We start from the raw sequence: 12,657 nt of genomic DNA on the forward strand, positions 1-12,657 counted from the left end.
GGAAACACCTCTGACCTGACTTAGGATTTGGTTCTTTAGAGAGTTAGCCCAGAGAAGTCTTGTGACTATTTTTGCAGGACAATGTCCCCAAAACTGAGGACTATCACTGCAGTTCTACAAATATTAAGAATATTCACCCCACTAGTGCTATCAGATATCTGATCAAAAGTCTTTAAGATTCAAAATATTTCCTCATGATAAAGTTTTTCTCATTCATTTGTAGGTTATTAATCAACAAGTTACAAAATATTGCCAGGGAAAAATAATGCATCAATTTTAAAGCTAAAATAACATGTGGATAAACAGTTTGTATTTACTAAAAAAAAAAAAAAAGTAATATGAAAATACAGAATATAAGCAGTTAAAGTCTAGCCCTTTAACACAGTACTCTAGCAGGGACCATCACCACAAAAATGGTCTGGAATAGATATAATCACTGCATTATCCCCTTGACATATTTCCATAATTAAAATTCAGTCAGATATTCTCTTTTTTTTCTCTATTTACCTACAAATGTGATGTGAACTTTGCATCTGAAATTCTARGTTAAAGAAAAAGCTTTTCCGCAAATTCACATATTTCTTTGGATAAAGGGCCATCAGTTATCAAGCATACAAAACTTGGTTATCAGCAATTTCCTGTTTTATTATCTATGAGCTCAAGGTAATTTGGCTATTTTTATGTGTAAGCATCATCAGCTAACTACTGCATGCCTGAAACTTCAAAATGACTTTAAGTATTAAAAAGTCATTATTTGTAAAATAGCTCCATTCTAGAATAAGGATTTCTGGTATTTAAGGGTAAAAAAGCACTTTTCACTGAAAGCCTGGTGCTTGCACATTGTCTTTTTCTGTGTCCTATGGCTGCCTTTCCTTCTCTAGCTGCAAAGTCCACTTAGTGGTATTTTATATTGTTTTTATTTTAAAGTAAAAGAAACCTACATTAGAGCTATCAAGCTCTGGAAAAGGTGAACCTTCAGTTTTGTTTTTTAATCCATTCAAARGGACTCTGTGTAATTAGACTCTTTATCAAAGAAACCTACATATAATTTGGCATTGGTAATGTTTACAGTTCTGTAGTGTACTGCAACAGTTTGAGATACTTTAAGAAAACCCTCCAAATACTGAGATGCTTATTGCAATTCCCTTTTAAAGATTCAAAAATCTTCTAATGACTTTCCACTTCATATTTTTATCTTCTTTATAGCATTTAGTATTATATATGCATTCCACATAAAATCAAACTTGAAAATACCATTTAGAAACAATATTTCAGTAAATAGAGGGTTTAAGGCAAGTCATTTGGAAAAAATAATTTCCATTTGTTAACCCTAGATTGACACAATTTTATTCCACCCCATCAGTGCCTTGGGATACACAACGTACATTCAGCAAAGGGCACACATATGACCCTATGGACATACGTTGCAAGTCCTGAGTGCCCATTGAAATAATGGTAATATCTTCATATAAGGCGTGACCCACAGGGACATGGCATGGGAGGGGTTAATTTGTTTTGTTTCCAGTCTTGCTATTGTACGTGATTTTTCTAGGTAATGCATTCTTTTCTTACTAAACATCTTTGCAAACAAATACAAACCCCTTTAAAAGGTGCTAAAAATGGGTTTCTGAAAACATACAAAATATATTCATCATAGTATTTCTCAATCACTGTTTTAGTGCTTGATATCTGCAGGTTATTTCTTGTTTCTGACTGAAACTATTATTTGTTGTGGAATAACTGTTCTTTTGCAAAACATTTTCTTCTTCTAGTTTTTTGGACCACATGGACTGGATGCTTTCATGCTTTTTACTTCCTTTTTGAGTTCTTTTCAATGGAAATACCAACAACACCAGGACGCTGGCAATATGAAGACAGAAATAGCAGGAGCTAAAAAATAAACAAAAATGATAATTCAGTAAAACTCCAACCGCTCTTACAGGATGCTTAAATAAATTGTCGAAACCTACTTGCATATGATAGATTGCATGTAAGAAATTTGCATCAGTAAGACATTAATATTTCCTTTCTTTTAAAGTAGTAATGGGAAAAAAAGAAATAAAATCTTCCCTCACGGTATTTAGTGCTTTACAAAGATGATAATATATTTCTATTATCAGTACCAGAAGCGAGTGAAGGGAAACCTGCTTTGAACTATTTACTTTTTAATAAGAGTTACTTTTAGGATGCCATTTTCTTGTCTTATTATAAAGTAGGTCAAGGGCATAGAGTAATCTCAAATGCGTCCCCCCCCCCCCTTTTTTTCTTTTTTTCCTTCAGGAAAAAATAAGCCTATTACAGTAGGAAAACAAAAGCACTTTGATTTCTTAAACACAACAGAAACTGTGCTCAAGTGCTGGAATAGAAAGACAGTTCGCTCAACTAACAAATATTGTAATTATCACTAAAACGACTTCAGAAATCTTGTGCAACAGAAAATATTTGCCTTTAAGTTAAAGAAAAGAACAAGGAAACAGGTAAAATGTGCTTACCTGTAAAAGGTGAAAGAGGGTTTTACAGAGAGCAGTACAAATGGCACAACTGTGTAACTTATTGCTACTTGAGTTGCCATCCACGTTACAATATCATAACATAGTTTAACAGTAGGAGATTCAACAAAGTAGTGTCTGATATTGTTTCTTATCTAAAAAAAGCAGGTAAGAATAAGTTAGATTAGGTGAATTGAAATGCTACAGTTTGGACAAGTACCTTTGAACCATTCCAAAATAAATTAACTTCAATAACAATCAGTTCATATTCTCTCCCTGCCTTTTCAAATAGTATGCTTTATCCAGCACAGGAATTAAAGTAAATGAATGTGTACACACCCACACCCACAGTGGATACTTCCAGTATAAATCCAGTCCAACTTTAGACTTCCTATCTGAATGTAGCAGACATTCCATCAAGTGATTCTGCAAACATATATTTTTGTAGTAATTGAAAACCAGAATGCTTCTGCTGAAAGCTTCTATATGGTAAGCCATTTTCATATACTTGCTAATAGGATATATTTTAGAACAGGTAGGGTATAAATCAGAATATTTAAAATAATCAATTTTAATGACATATTTCAGGATTCTTAGTAACAACTAATATCAAGTGAAACTATTCTAAAAAAACTCAAATCATTTCCTATGTTGAGTTTTCTTTTGTTCATAAAATTCTGTTCTAATAACGGAATACCGACAGTATTAAAAAACCCCAAACCCATGCAGGTTTGGGTTCAATTTTATATAAGACTGTGCATCAGAAAGACACCAATAGATTTTGCCCCTGCTTCCTTTATGTGACCAAGGATGGCAGTTCAGTTWGTCTTATTCAATCTCTCATCCTCCCTCTTCTGTCACAAAACAAACATTGCATGGCCCTCATTTAAGTAAAAACTATCTTCACATCTCACTGTTTGTATTCCCAGTTTTTTCCTACTGTCTTCTCCTTTCTATTTCTAAGCTTGTGAACATATTGAAGGTTCTCAAAATGCCCAACTACCTAAGTTATATTTGAAGATGGCCAAACCCCGGGGTCTTCACTCAGTCCTCATTCATTTTACTAATTGGAATTTGTTGACACTGATATAATTTCTGATATTCAGAAAGCTCATCTTCTATCAACTTTCATTACTCATAATACCAATTTTTCTAACATTCCAATCAATCCCCTGATCCACTGCATCTTCCTTCCACTTAAACATTTAACAGAGTCATCCAAGATGTCTAAACTCTTCTTAGAATATTTAAGTTTCTTCCTTTTCCTTTCCCTTCCCCTCTTGCCCTCAGACTTGTAGCTAGAAATCCCATCCAGGCTCTGTCAGGTATTTTGGTTTCTGAACCATCCAATTCTCCTGGGACTGCCTTGACAAATAAAACATTGCTCTCACTATGCACCTTCAGAACAATCATTTTCCTTGCTTCTTCTGATTAAATCATAATTCTCTATTTCAGAATCTCCCTCTGCTCCACAGAAAAGGATGTAAACTTAACCCATACACCACACTACCACCTTTTAGGTCATTCTAGTTTAGCCTAAAAAGGCTAATATTAAAAAAATGGAGTTATTGACTTGCATTTGGCTGTGTTAACACATTAGCCTCTGCCATGAATTAGCCTAATTTTCTCTCAAAACTGTTTTTCCAGTTTTATCTATCATTCATAGGAGAAAATAATGCCCATGTGATTTTTTTCCTTCAAAACCCTCCACAAGACTTGTTTCTAAGAAGTTAATAATAAAACACTTCACGTTAATCAGACCGGAAATATCCTGAAACTGTCACTTGACACTAAACTAACAATTGCAGTCTGCAGCCCTGTTTTTTCCTGTTATAGACACTGATTCTTTGTAGCAGTGACTTTTGATGCACTTCTGTAATGCATGTCTACTTATCATGCATGGCAAACATAATTTCTTTTGAGCTGTTAGAAATTAGCCCAATACAAGTAAGGGTGAGGTACTTAAAATGAAGCTAGAAAAACAGAGTAAATACGTAAACTCAATTTAAAATGCAAAATGAACAAGATATCATAGTGAAGAACTAGCCCATTGGAACCTGTACTTTGAAACATCCTTTTTTTTTTTTTTTTTTTTTTCCCCAGTTTGCCCTCCCAATGCCTACATGAACTCCCAACATAGTCAACGGAGGTCTGATCAACACAGTTAGGGGAACCTAAAGAGGAACTCACTGACAAGTCAAAACATGTTTAATTCACCCTTTTTATAGCTTTTTATCACAAATGCGACTTTCCAATCATCTGGCATTGAGATAGTCTTCTCTGAAAAGTTGCACACCAAAGTACACAGTTTAGCTATTTCACCCTTGAGTTCCTTTACAACTCTTGGATGAGTACTGTCTGGTTTAAAGATCTGTTGCTGTTTATTTTGTTAATTTGTTCTGTGACCTTCAATAGATAACTCAAGTTTGAGACAGAACCTCTAATATGACTTCACTAAAGAAGCATCTTAAATAGCAATGTCACCAGCCTCCTTATCATATGAATTAATTTAGTCTTTCCTCTAAAGCCTCATCTTTTTCAACAGCTCCTATACTCTCTTGATCATCTACTGGCTCTACAGACTCTGACAAGGTCCCTGCTCCTGAAAAAATAAAGATTTTTAAGATTGAGGTGGGGGGAAATTAACTACTGTTCTCCATGGAAGGTTGTTCCACCAACCACTCCTGTTATTGCTCCCCACCAAAATGTATACAAAGCTAGCTCATGCTGATTTTTCTGATTTTTTTTTTTTTTGGTTACATTGTAGAATATTACCCTTTTCTTTTGCCCTTCTTACCCATATTCCTCCTCTGAGCCTTTTTTTAGTTAAACTAAATAAGTTAAGGCATTCTAGCTACATAAAACATATCCTTCATCCTACTATCTGTCATCTTCCCCCATTTTCTCCTATGGACATATACATGAATGCCCGAGTTCATGAGTTCTGTAAAACTTGGGTGAACCTTTACAGAATTTCCTGTGTAGAAATCTAGTAGTTTAGGACTCAAAGGATCACATTTAAAATAAATCCATAATTGTCCCTAGTAAACACCTGATTATGAAATGTGTAACGATTAAAGGGAGTAAAATTAGTTGAATACATGCTTAGGCATGACATGAGAGGACTGAGGTGATAAGGGTTGCTGAACTTTGCAGGATTAACAAAGGCTAGTAGAGTTAAACTATAAACATGGTAAAATATCTCTTTAACATACTTTATCAGTTAATATTAAGTACCTGTTCATACAAAAACTAAACAGCTTCTTATTTAACATCCTATTGATTTGACAGATATGAAATCTGAATACAATGCAGCTTACTAGTGAAGCCCAGGATGAAGTGCAGGGAGGAGTCCAATTTACAGGACTCGCATTGCTGAGAGAATGCAACAACTTTTATTTGTGAAGCCTCCCTGGACCTTGGCTTTTGCATCAGTCCCCTGGCTAATAAATGTGAACAGTCAACTGTGGTAGAATCTGGAAAGGAGAAGGGAACTATGCCTATCATGAAGAAAGGAGTCAATGCTATCAAACAAGGATAACACCCAAATCTTTGTAAAGAAAGAAGAGGAGCACGTTTTATTACTGTTAGTAAGAATCTATAACAATTGAAGTACCACCTTCCCCTTCCTAGCTATTTTAGCAACAGAGAAATCTGCTCCATTTCTCATTCTCCTGGTTATTTCAATGGAAGAGGGGTCTGTTATTCTGCTCCTAGCCATCATCTAATTTTTTGGTCCTCTTCCCCCTTGAGTAACCTGCCTCTGTTCTTACTCAGCTTTCTCAAGCAGTATTATAAGAGCTTTGACAAATTTACTCAGCCAATGTCGAGCAAGTAAAGAGTTAACAGGACTGCTTCTGAATAGCAGCTGCAACATTTTGTTAATATTACTACATAGGTACTTGGCAAATTTGGGGTAGTAACTGCACTAGAGATGTTTATCTGCTAGTTGAGATGAAACATATTTTAGTTAGCATCTTTAGAACAGTATTGGATAGAAACTAGGGACAGGGGAGGGACTCTATAAATATATAGCATGGACCCTCAAATTTTAAGCTCCTGGTCATCAGTGATAATGCTTTTTCAAAACAATCTTAGGTGACATTACCCTGTTCAGCATGGCATAATACCTGATCAGTTAATAGAGAGGAAAAGCTTCCATAAGAGATATCCCAAAAAGATATTATAGTCTGTGTACAGTCTTGCTTATTCCTACTGATCAGCCCCTCCTTATCATTAATCATTCCTACTGCTCTCATAACTAAAGAAGTAAACAACAGTATCAGAGACTGTTTGTGTGTCAACTATAAAGCAGAATGTGATCAATTTTCATTAAAAAAAAATACTTATTTAAGATACTTGGTTGGTACTTACAGCTCGTGCTGCTAGTGTCATTAGTATTCCTGTTAAAAATGTTAAATAATATCCTGGGTATACCCCATGCCAGATGGCAGAAAGAATGAAGGTTTGGATCGTTGGGCTGAAGGTGGCTCGCTCATAGCACACTCTAGCAAGTCAAAGACAATTCAATATAAATTAACATGACAGATAGAAGATTACCAACATCTTACCTGTTATCATTTATATATTTACATTTCTAGCATCTGGTATCTCTAACATACCATTTGCAATGCAATTACAGTAAACTATGTATTAAATAATACCATTACATTATGACTCATAAAAAAATACTTCAAGTTATTCACAGATTCAGATTTAACCTTCAGTGCTAACCCATGTTCAATGCCATCATTTATGTATTCATTTATAATGAAGTGATACAGAAACATCCAAAGATAGGTGTTGGTGCTAATAAGGGATCTTGAGCCATCCAAGAATGTCTTYGAAAAGCTACACTGGAAGGCACAGACTATCCAGCAAACTCTTGCAATGAGTCAGATATTTATTTCATAAAATGAAAGCAATGTATGGGAGAAGGGAAAAAGTAACAACTGCCTTCAATTCTGAATAATASAGAGACTATAGTTTAAAATATGTCTGTGTAGGGCAATTGGGTGAGCATGATGATAATGAAATGATAGTTAATGACTCTAGGGATGTGAATGTATCAAATCAGGAAAATGCTGAATTTTGCTGTTTAAAAATTGAGACTCAAAAATAAATAGGCAAGGTCTTAGAGACAGGAATTCTAGAAGGAAGAAGGGAAAAGGAGTTAAAGAAAGGTGGTAGTTTTCTAAAAGACAACATTAAATGACACAATGACAAACCATCATGATGTGGAAGAATGATAGGAAGCATGGTAAGGTCCTGATATGGCTTCATCAAGAGTTCTTTAATGATCTGAAAACCAAAAAGCAGTAGAAAACATGGAAACAGATGCACATGAAAGTGAAGTAAAAATAAACAGCAAGAGCATGCATGAACACGACTAAGGCTAATACACAAAATGACTTCTAACTAACAGAGGCCATAGACATCAATATGCAAAATGTTTTATAAACACATACCAAGTAACAGAAAGACAGAGGAGAATGCAGGTTCATTATTCAAAGAGGAAGACAACTTAATGAAACAGCTGAAATATTCAATATCTACTTTACTACAACTTCCATATATTCAAAAGATTGTTGAGACCAATTGATATGGTAAATGTTAAGGAGCAGAAGGTAAAAAGACAGGATCTGATTTGGGAAAGAACAAAAGTATTCTGCTAAACTTGTTGTATTCCAGTCGAGAAGGCTGGTAAATTTTATCTTAGAGTTCTTCAGTGCGGGGTACCTGCATAGCTCCCTCCCTTGCCAAATGGCCTGGCTAACAACACATGCTAAGATAAGGATGTGGACCCAGAAAGAGTGAGCAAGCGGTGTGTGCATGTGCACAATACACAAAACTGTCAGAGGTTGTTTGCCCAGAACAGATCATATTGAAGAGGAAGACAACCATCAGCCAAATTAAACAGTAACAAGGAAATTTCAAGGAGACTTTTGAAACAAAGAATGTGTTAGCCTGAAAAGAAGTATAAAAGAAACATGAAAATTTGTAAGAAGCCAGGGAGAGACCTTGGAGTGGCAACAGTAGTAGTCAAAACCTGGTTTGACACTGCCACAAGTCCCCGCGCCAGCATCACGACATGACCTCTGCCTAGGCTGAGACAGAGCATCCTCCCGGGCGGACACAGCGAGCAGTCTGCAGCCAGCCAGCGGGCTGTCCATGCAGGACGTACTACATCAGGAGCCCGAATGTGAACTCAGAGCATGCTTTCTAATTGACCTGTGAACCAGCAGGTTCCCCATAAAGCTGAACAGATGTACATCTCCACAGGAGGTGTCTACAAGTAGGGGACCCCCACTTCCAGAAGGACCTGTGTGCTTGTAGCCCACGTGTCCTCTCTCTGTGTATGAGGGGAACAGAGGTGGGAAGTGCATGCAAGTGTGTGCACACGTGTGCATATTTACATGCTTGCAAGTGCTATTAAAACTTCTCAGGATTAGTTATAGAAGGGTGTTTAAAACTTTGTTTAATAAACCACAATACTAGACATTTAAAAAATGTTATCTGTTGCAGTACTGATATTAAAACTGAATTTATAATTAACTGCCAATCAGTGACCTATGTCTCATTAATAAATCAGTAAACCAGTTCAGTCCCAATTTGTTTTTACCCTGCAAAGCATGCAGGAACTAACAAAGCTCACTGAACTAAACAAATTTCAGCCATATCAACCCAAGTTAGAGAACAAGATATCTAGTAGGAGAGAAGAAAAAAATGCCAAAGAATTAAAAGTAAACTTAAAAACCCGTCCATGGATTTGTCAGTGATAAGTCCTGTTGAAACATTTCCTTGATACTCCTAAAAGCAATTCAAGGAAATATGGTCATCACAACAGGCTGAGAAACCCTATTCAAATATAGCTTACCCATGATTTGCTCTAGAAGTGGGAAGATGCATCAACTGTTCAGCAGAGGACTGTCTTTGGTCTGGTTCTATACTTCCATTACTAGCTTGGATGGTAGACTTAAAAGTACGCTTCCCCCTCTCTTTCATCCCTTGCCACTTTCTTTTCTTTTTGGGGGGGAGGGGGAAGGGGGATGAGAGATTGGTATTTTTTTTCTTAGTAGATATAGGACTAGAATTCAAAACAAACTTAACAGACTGAATGATGTTCCAAAAATCAACAAGATGGAATGAAGCCCAAAGTCTAAAACACCTAGGAAGTAACCTCAAATGGAAGATACAAAACTAAGTATGTAGTGTTACTGAAAAAGTATATCTGAGCATGAATATGAATCAACAAGACAAAAAACTCAGCATCAGCTGAATAGGAGTCAACAATAGACTGCTGGGCAAAAAAGACAGACACAATATTGTGAGGTATTAGCAAGCATATTATCTAAAGAAAAAGAAGGTAATTAATCCACTCAAATCATCCACCCAGACTGCAACAAGCCAGGAAGAGATCTTGGAGATCTTAGGAGAAGTACACTACATCCACTGTAAGAAGATAAGAAATCTGGAAAGAAGCCAGGAGAGAGCAATAAGAACTACAGAGGTTTTGCAAATATGACCAAAGACAAATGGAATTAGATGTCTTGTTTGGAAAAAAGAATGAACAGGCTGAGGGGGAAAAAGAACAGCTTCTCAACCAGGAAATATTATCACAATGATATATATTGTTGATACATGCTACCATGTAAATATCTATTTTAACTTATTACAGTAATACTTTTGAATTGCTATATTTTGTGATCTACATTAAATATTTATTAAATTTCTTTATGATGTGTAGCTCAGTTAACTGCTTAAGAGCTGTTACCAGCTCTAGTTTTTTATACCTGATCAGGGTTTGTGCAAGTCCTGTAATTTTGATGGTTCCTTTTTCAAGATTATCAGGAAAGAACAGAAATAATGCTTTGTATGCCTCGTATTTCTGTACTTCATACRAGAAATAGCTAAGATTTTAGGTAATTCTACAAATGGTACACAAGAGAGGTATTAAAAGTGGTTGTTTAAAGTAAAACATGAGCTTGTGCTATTTGAACTGCTGTAGCATACCAACTAATCAAGTGATTGGTAACATATACTCTGTGCTACTATTCATGGTCCTCATATATAATAATGAAAAGTGATTTTTTTTACTCACAGTGAAACTTTAAGAACCACCCTTCTCCCTTACACTGTGGCAGAATGAAGACGCATATAGACTATCCTTAAAAGATATCCTCTGACTATTCTTAAAAATACTCATTAAAGATGCTAACTTCTTTTAGCATCTTCTTTTAGGATCAACACACCAGCAATTGATTTGAATTTTTCTTCTTTCAGTTCAACAGAAATGTTACTTTATTCCCCACTAAAAGTTTTCTTTTAAAATCATTTAATTTAGGAGATTTGAAAATTTGTGAAACTTGACCTTTTTCTACAGTTTCAATACTGATAAACTTCTATTTTCATTCTAAACTAAAAATAATTTTTAAATAACTGCTTTGCTTTACTAAGTGATACATTTCAATACCTGTGAGCATATAATTCTTCCTTGCTGACTCTCCTAGCAACAGATTTTACTGTCTATTGAGCCAACTAGACTAATCACAAAATTCAATTTACTAATCACAAAGTTGAATTTCTTTTTTTCCATAGGTCAGAAAAAACATTTCAGAAGCAAAGAGGACAAACCCTGTAAAGAAGTTTGATGGAAGCAACATCCTGTTCCCAGCCATCCCAAGATAAGAGACAAAGTCCTCTGAACTGTTCCAAGATGGGGTTTAAGTCAAACCCCCAGCTACTGGTAAAAGACCACCTATCAAGAGATGGGGAGAAGGGAAACAATACCTGTGTCTCTACTGCTCTCAAGAACACTTTTTTACCTTCTAGTTACCACAGTGAAGTGGTAAAAGCAGAATGATTTACTTCACTGGGCACTATGTCTGTTCCCTAGACAAGGGGAAAAAAAATGCATCTGAGGGATATGCTGAGTAGTTTGCAAATTATTTTGACAGCACATTGTAGGGTTTGATGTCTGCAGCGCAGTCGTTATGGACGGAGAGCACAAAGTTCCCTCTCAGAACACAGGCAAGTCCCTGTATCCCTGTGTGGCTAATGAAAGTCAGCGCTTCCCAGGCTGGCAGCCAAAGATGTGCTTTTTGCACAGTGCTCTCAGCAACATGCACTGCTTGGAAAGCTAAAGACTGGGCAGGGAGGAGGGAGGGAAAGGACTCCTCTACAAATTAATACTTTTAGGTTGCCTCTGAACAGTGGTAAAGACAAACAGTTTCTATCATTACCTGATAGGTTACACTGAAAGGTAAGTGCTAAATTCAAAGGGTTTAAAGTATTACTCAAGAATAGGAACGTCCAATGGAATTGGCTACACAACCACACTGTTTTGTGGATTTTAGCTTTAAATGTTAAATTATCTTCAAAGACATATTTATCTAAAACTTCAGTGCAGAAAAGCTTTCCTTTAAAAAATAAATACCTTTTAAGCCAAAGAGCTGTTTGAATATTCCAGTTATCAAGAAACATCTTGAAACTTGTGGAAAACTGTAAAATGAAAACAAATTATTTCCATGATTGTAAAATGTCATGAAATATTTCAGAACTATGTAATATAAATTATAAAAGACTATTTTGTGATTAATTGAATAAGGAAGCCAGGAATTTACTCAGCTGTTTATAAGCACAAAAGATTTTGAAAGTCAACCGACAGGTAAAACATATCCAAAACAGACTTTATTTTCGATCCTTTCCCAAGAGTATGAACACATCATTTCTGATTAATAACATATTCACTATCTTGAGAAACAAAATGTACAGGAACAGTTAATGAAATTACAACCAAGTACCTCCATGAGCATGCATTTTATTTGAAAGAGCCATGAACAAACCTCTATTTGCTGGATTCTCAGATTTGATACTAGATCCCAATGTGTAACTCCATTTTTATCATAACCTCTAAAACCAAACCCTGCGGCATTATTAATTGCATCTGCTGCAATGAAACAAAGAAACAAATGAATTATAAACTGACTGTATTGCAAGTATTCACATCACATAACACATAGTTTGTTCACAATATTTATCACATTTTGGAAGCTGCATATTTATTTTTTTTAATACCAAGGATCACTGTATTAGACACTTGAACAAACAGGAAACAATCCAAGCAACATTCTAGTTTTCAATTTAAGAAAATCTTATACAAAAGCAA

The 12,657-nt window shown here is 35.5% G+C and overlaps 1 protein-coding gene across 1 annotated transcript in view; it reads right to left on the minus strand.

The window, feature by feature from the left end:
- Positions 1-756: 756 nt before the first annotated feature.
- Positions 757-12,657, minus strand: part of LOC112975179 (membrane-bound O-acyltransferase domain-containing protein 2) — a 31,106-nt gene continuing 19,205 nt past the window's right edge. The window contains exons 5-9 of the mRNA XM_026084910.1: positions 12,335-12,438; positions 11,926-11,990; positions 6,864-6,996; positions 2,493-2,644; positions 757-1,890 (exon numbers count right to left, since the gene is read on the minus strand). Coding sequence (XP_025940695.1) covers positions 1,668-1,890; positions 2,493-2,644; positions 6,864-6,996; positions 11,926-11,990; positions 12,335-12,438 — 677 coding nt within the window. The 3' untranslated portion in view covers positions 757-1,667. The remainder of the gene's footprint in view (positions 1,891-2,492; positions 2,645-6,863; positions 6,997-11,925; positions 11,991-12,334; positions 12,439-12,657) is intronic.

This window comes from Apteryx rowi, unplaced genomic scaffold (genome assembly GCF_003343035.1).
Source record: "Apteryx rowi isolate R43461 unplaced genomic scaffold, aptRow1 scaffold_654, whole genome shotgun sequence".
Taxonomy (NCBI): Eukaryota; Metazoa; Chordata; class Aves; order Apterygiformes; family Apterygidae; genus Apteryx; species Apteryx rowi.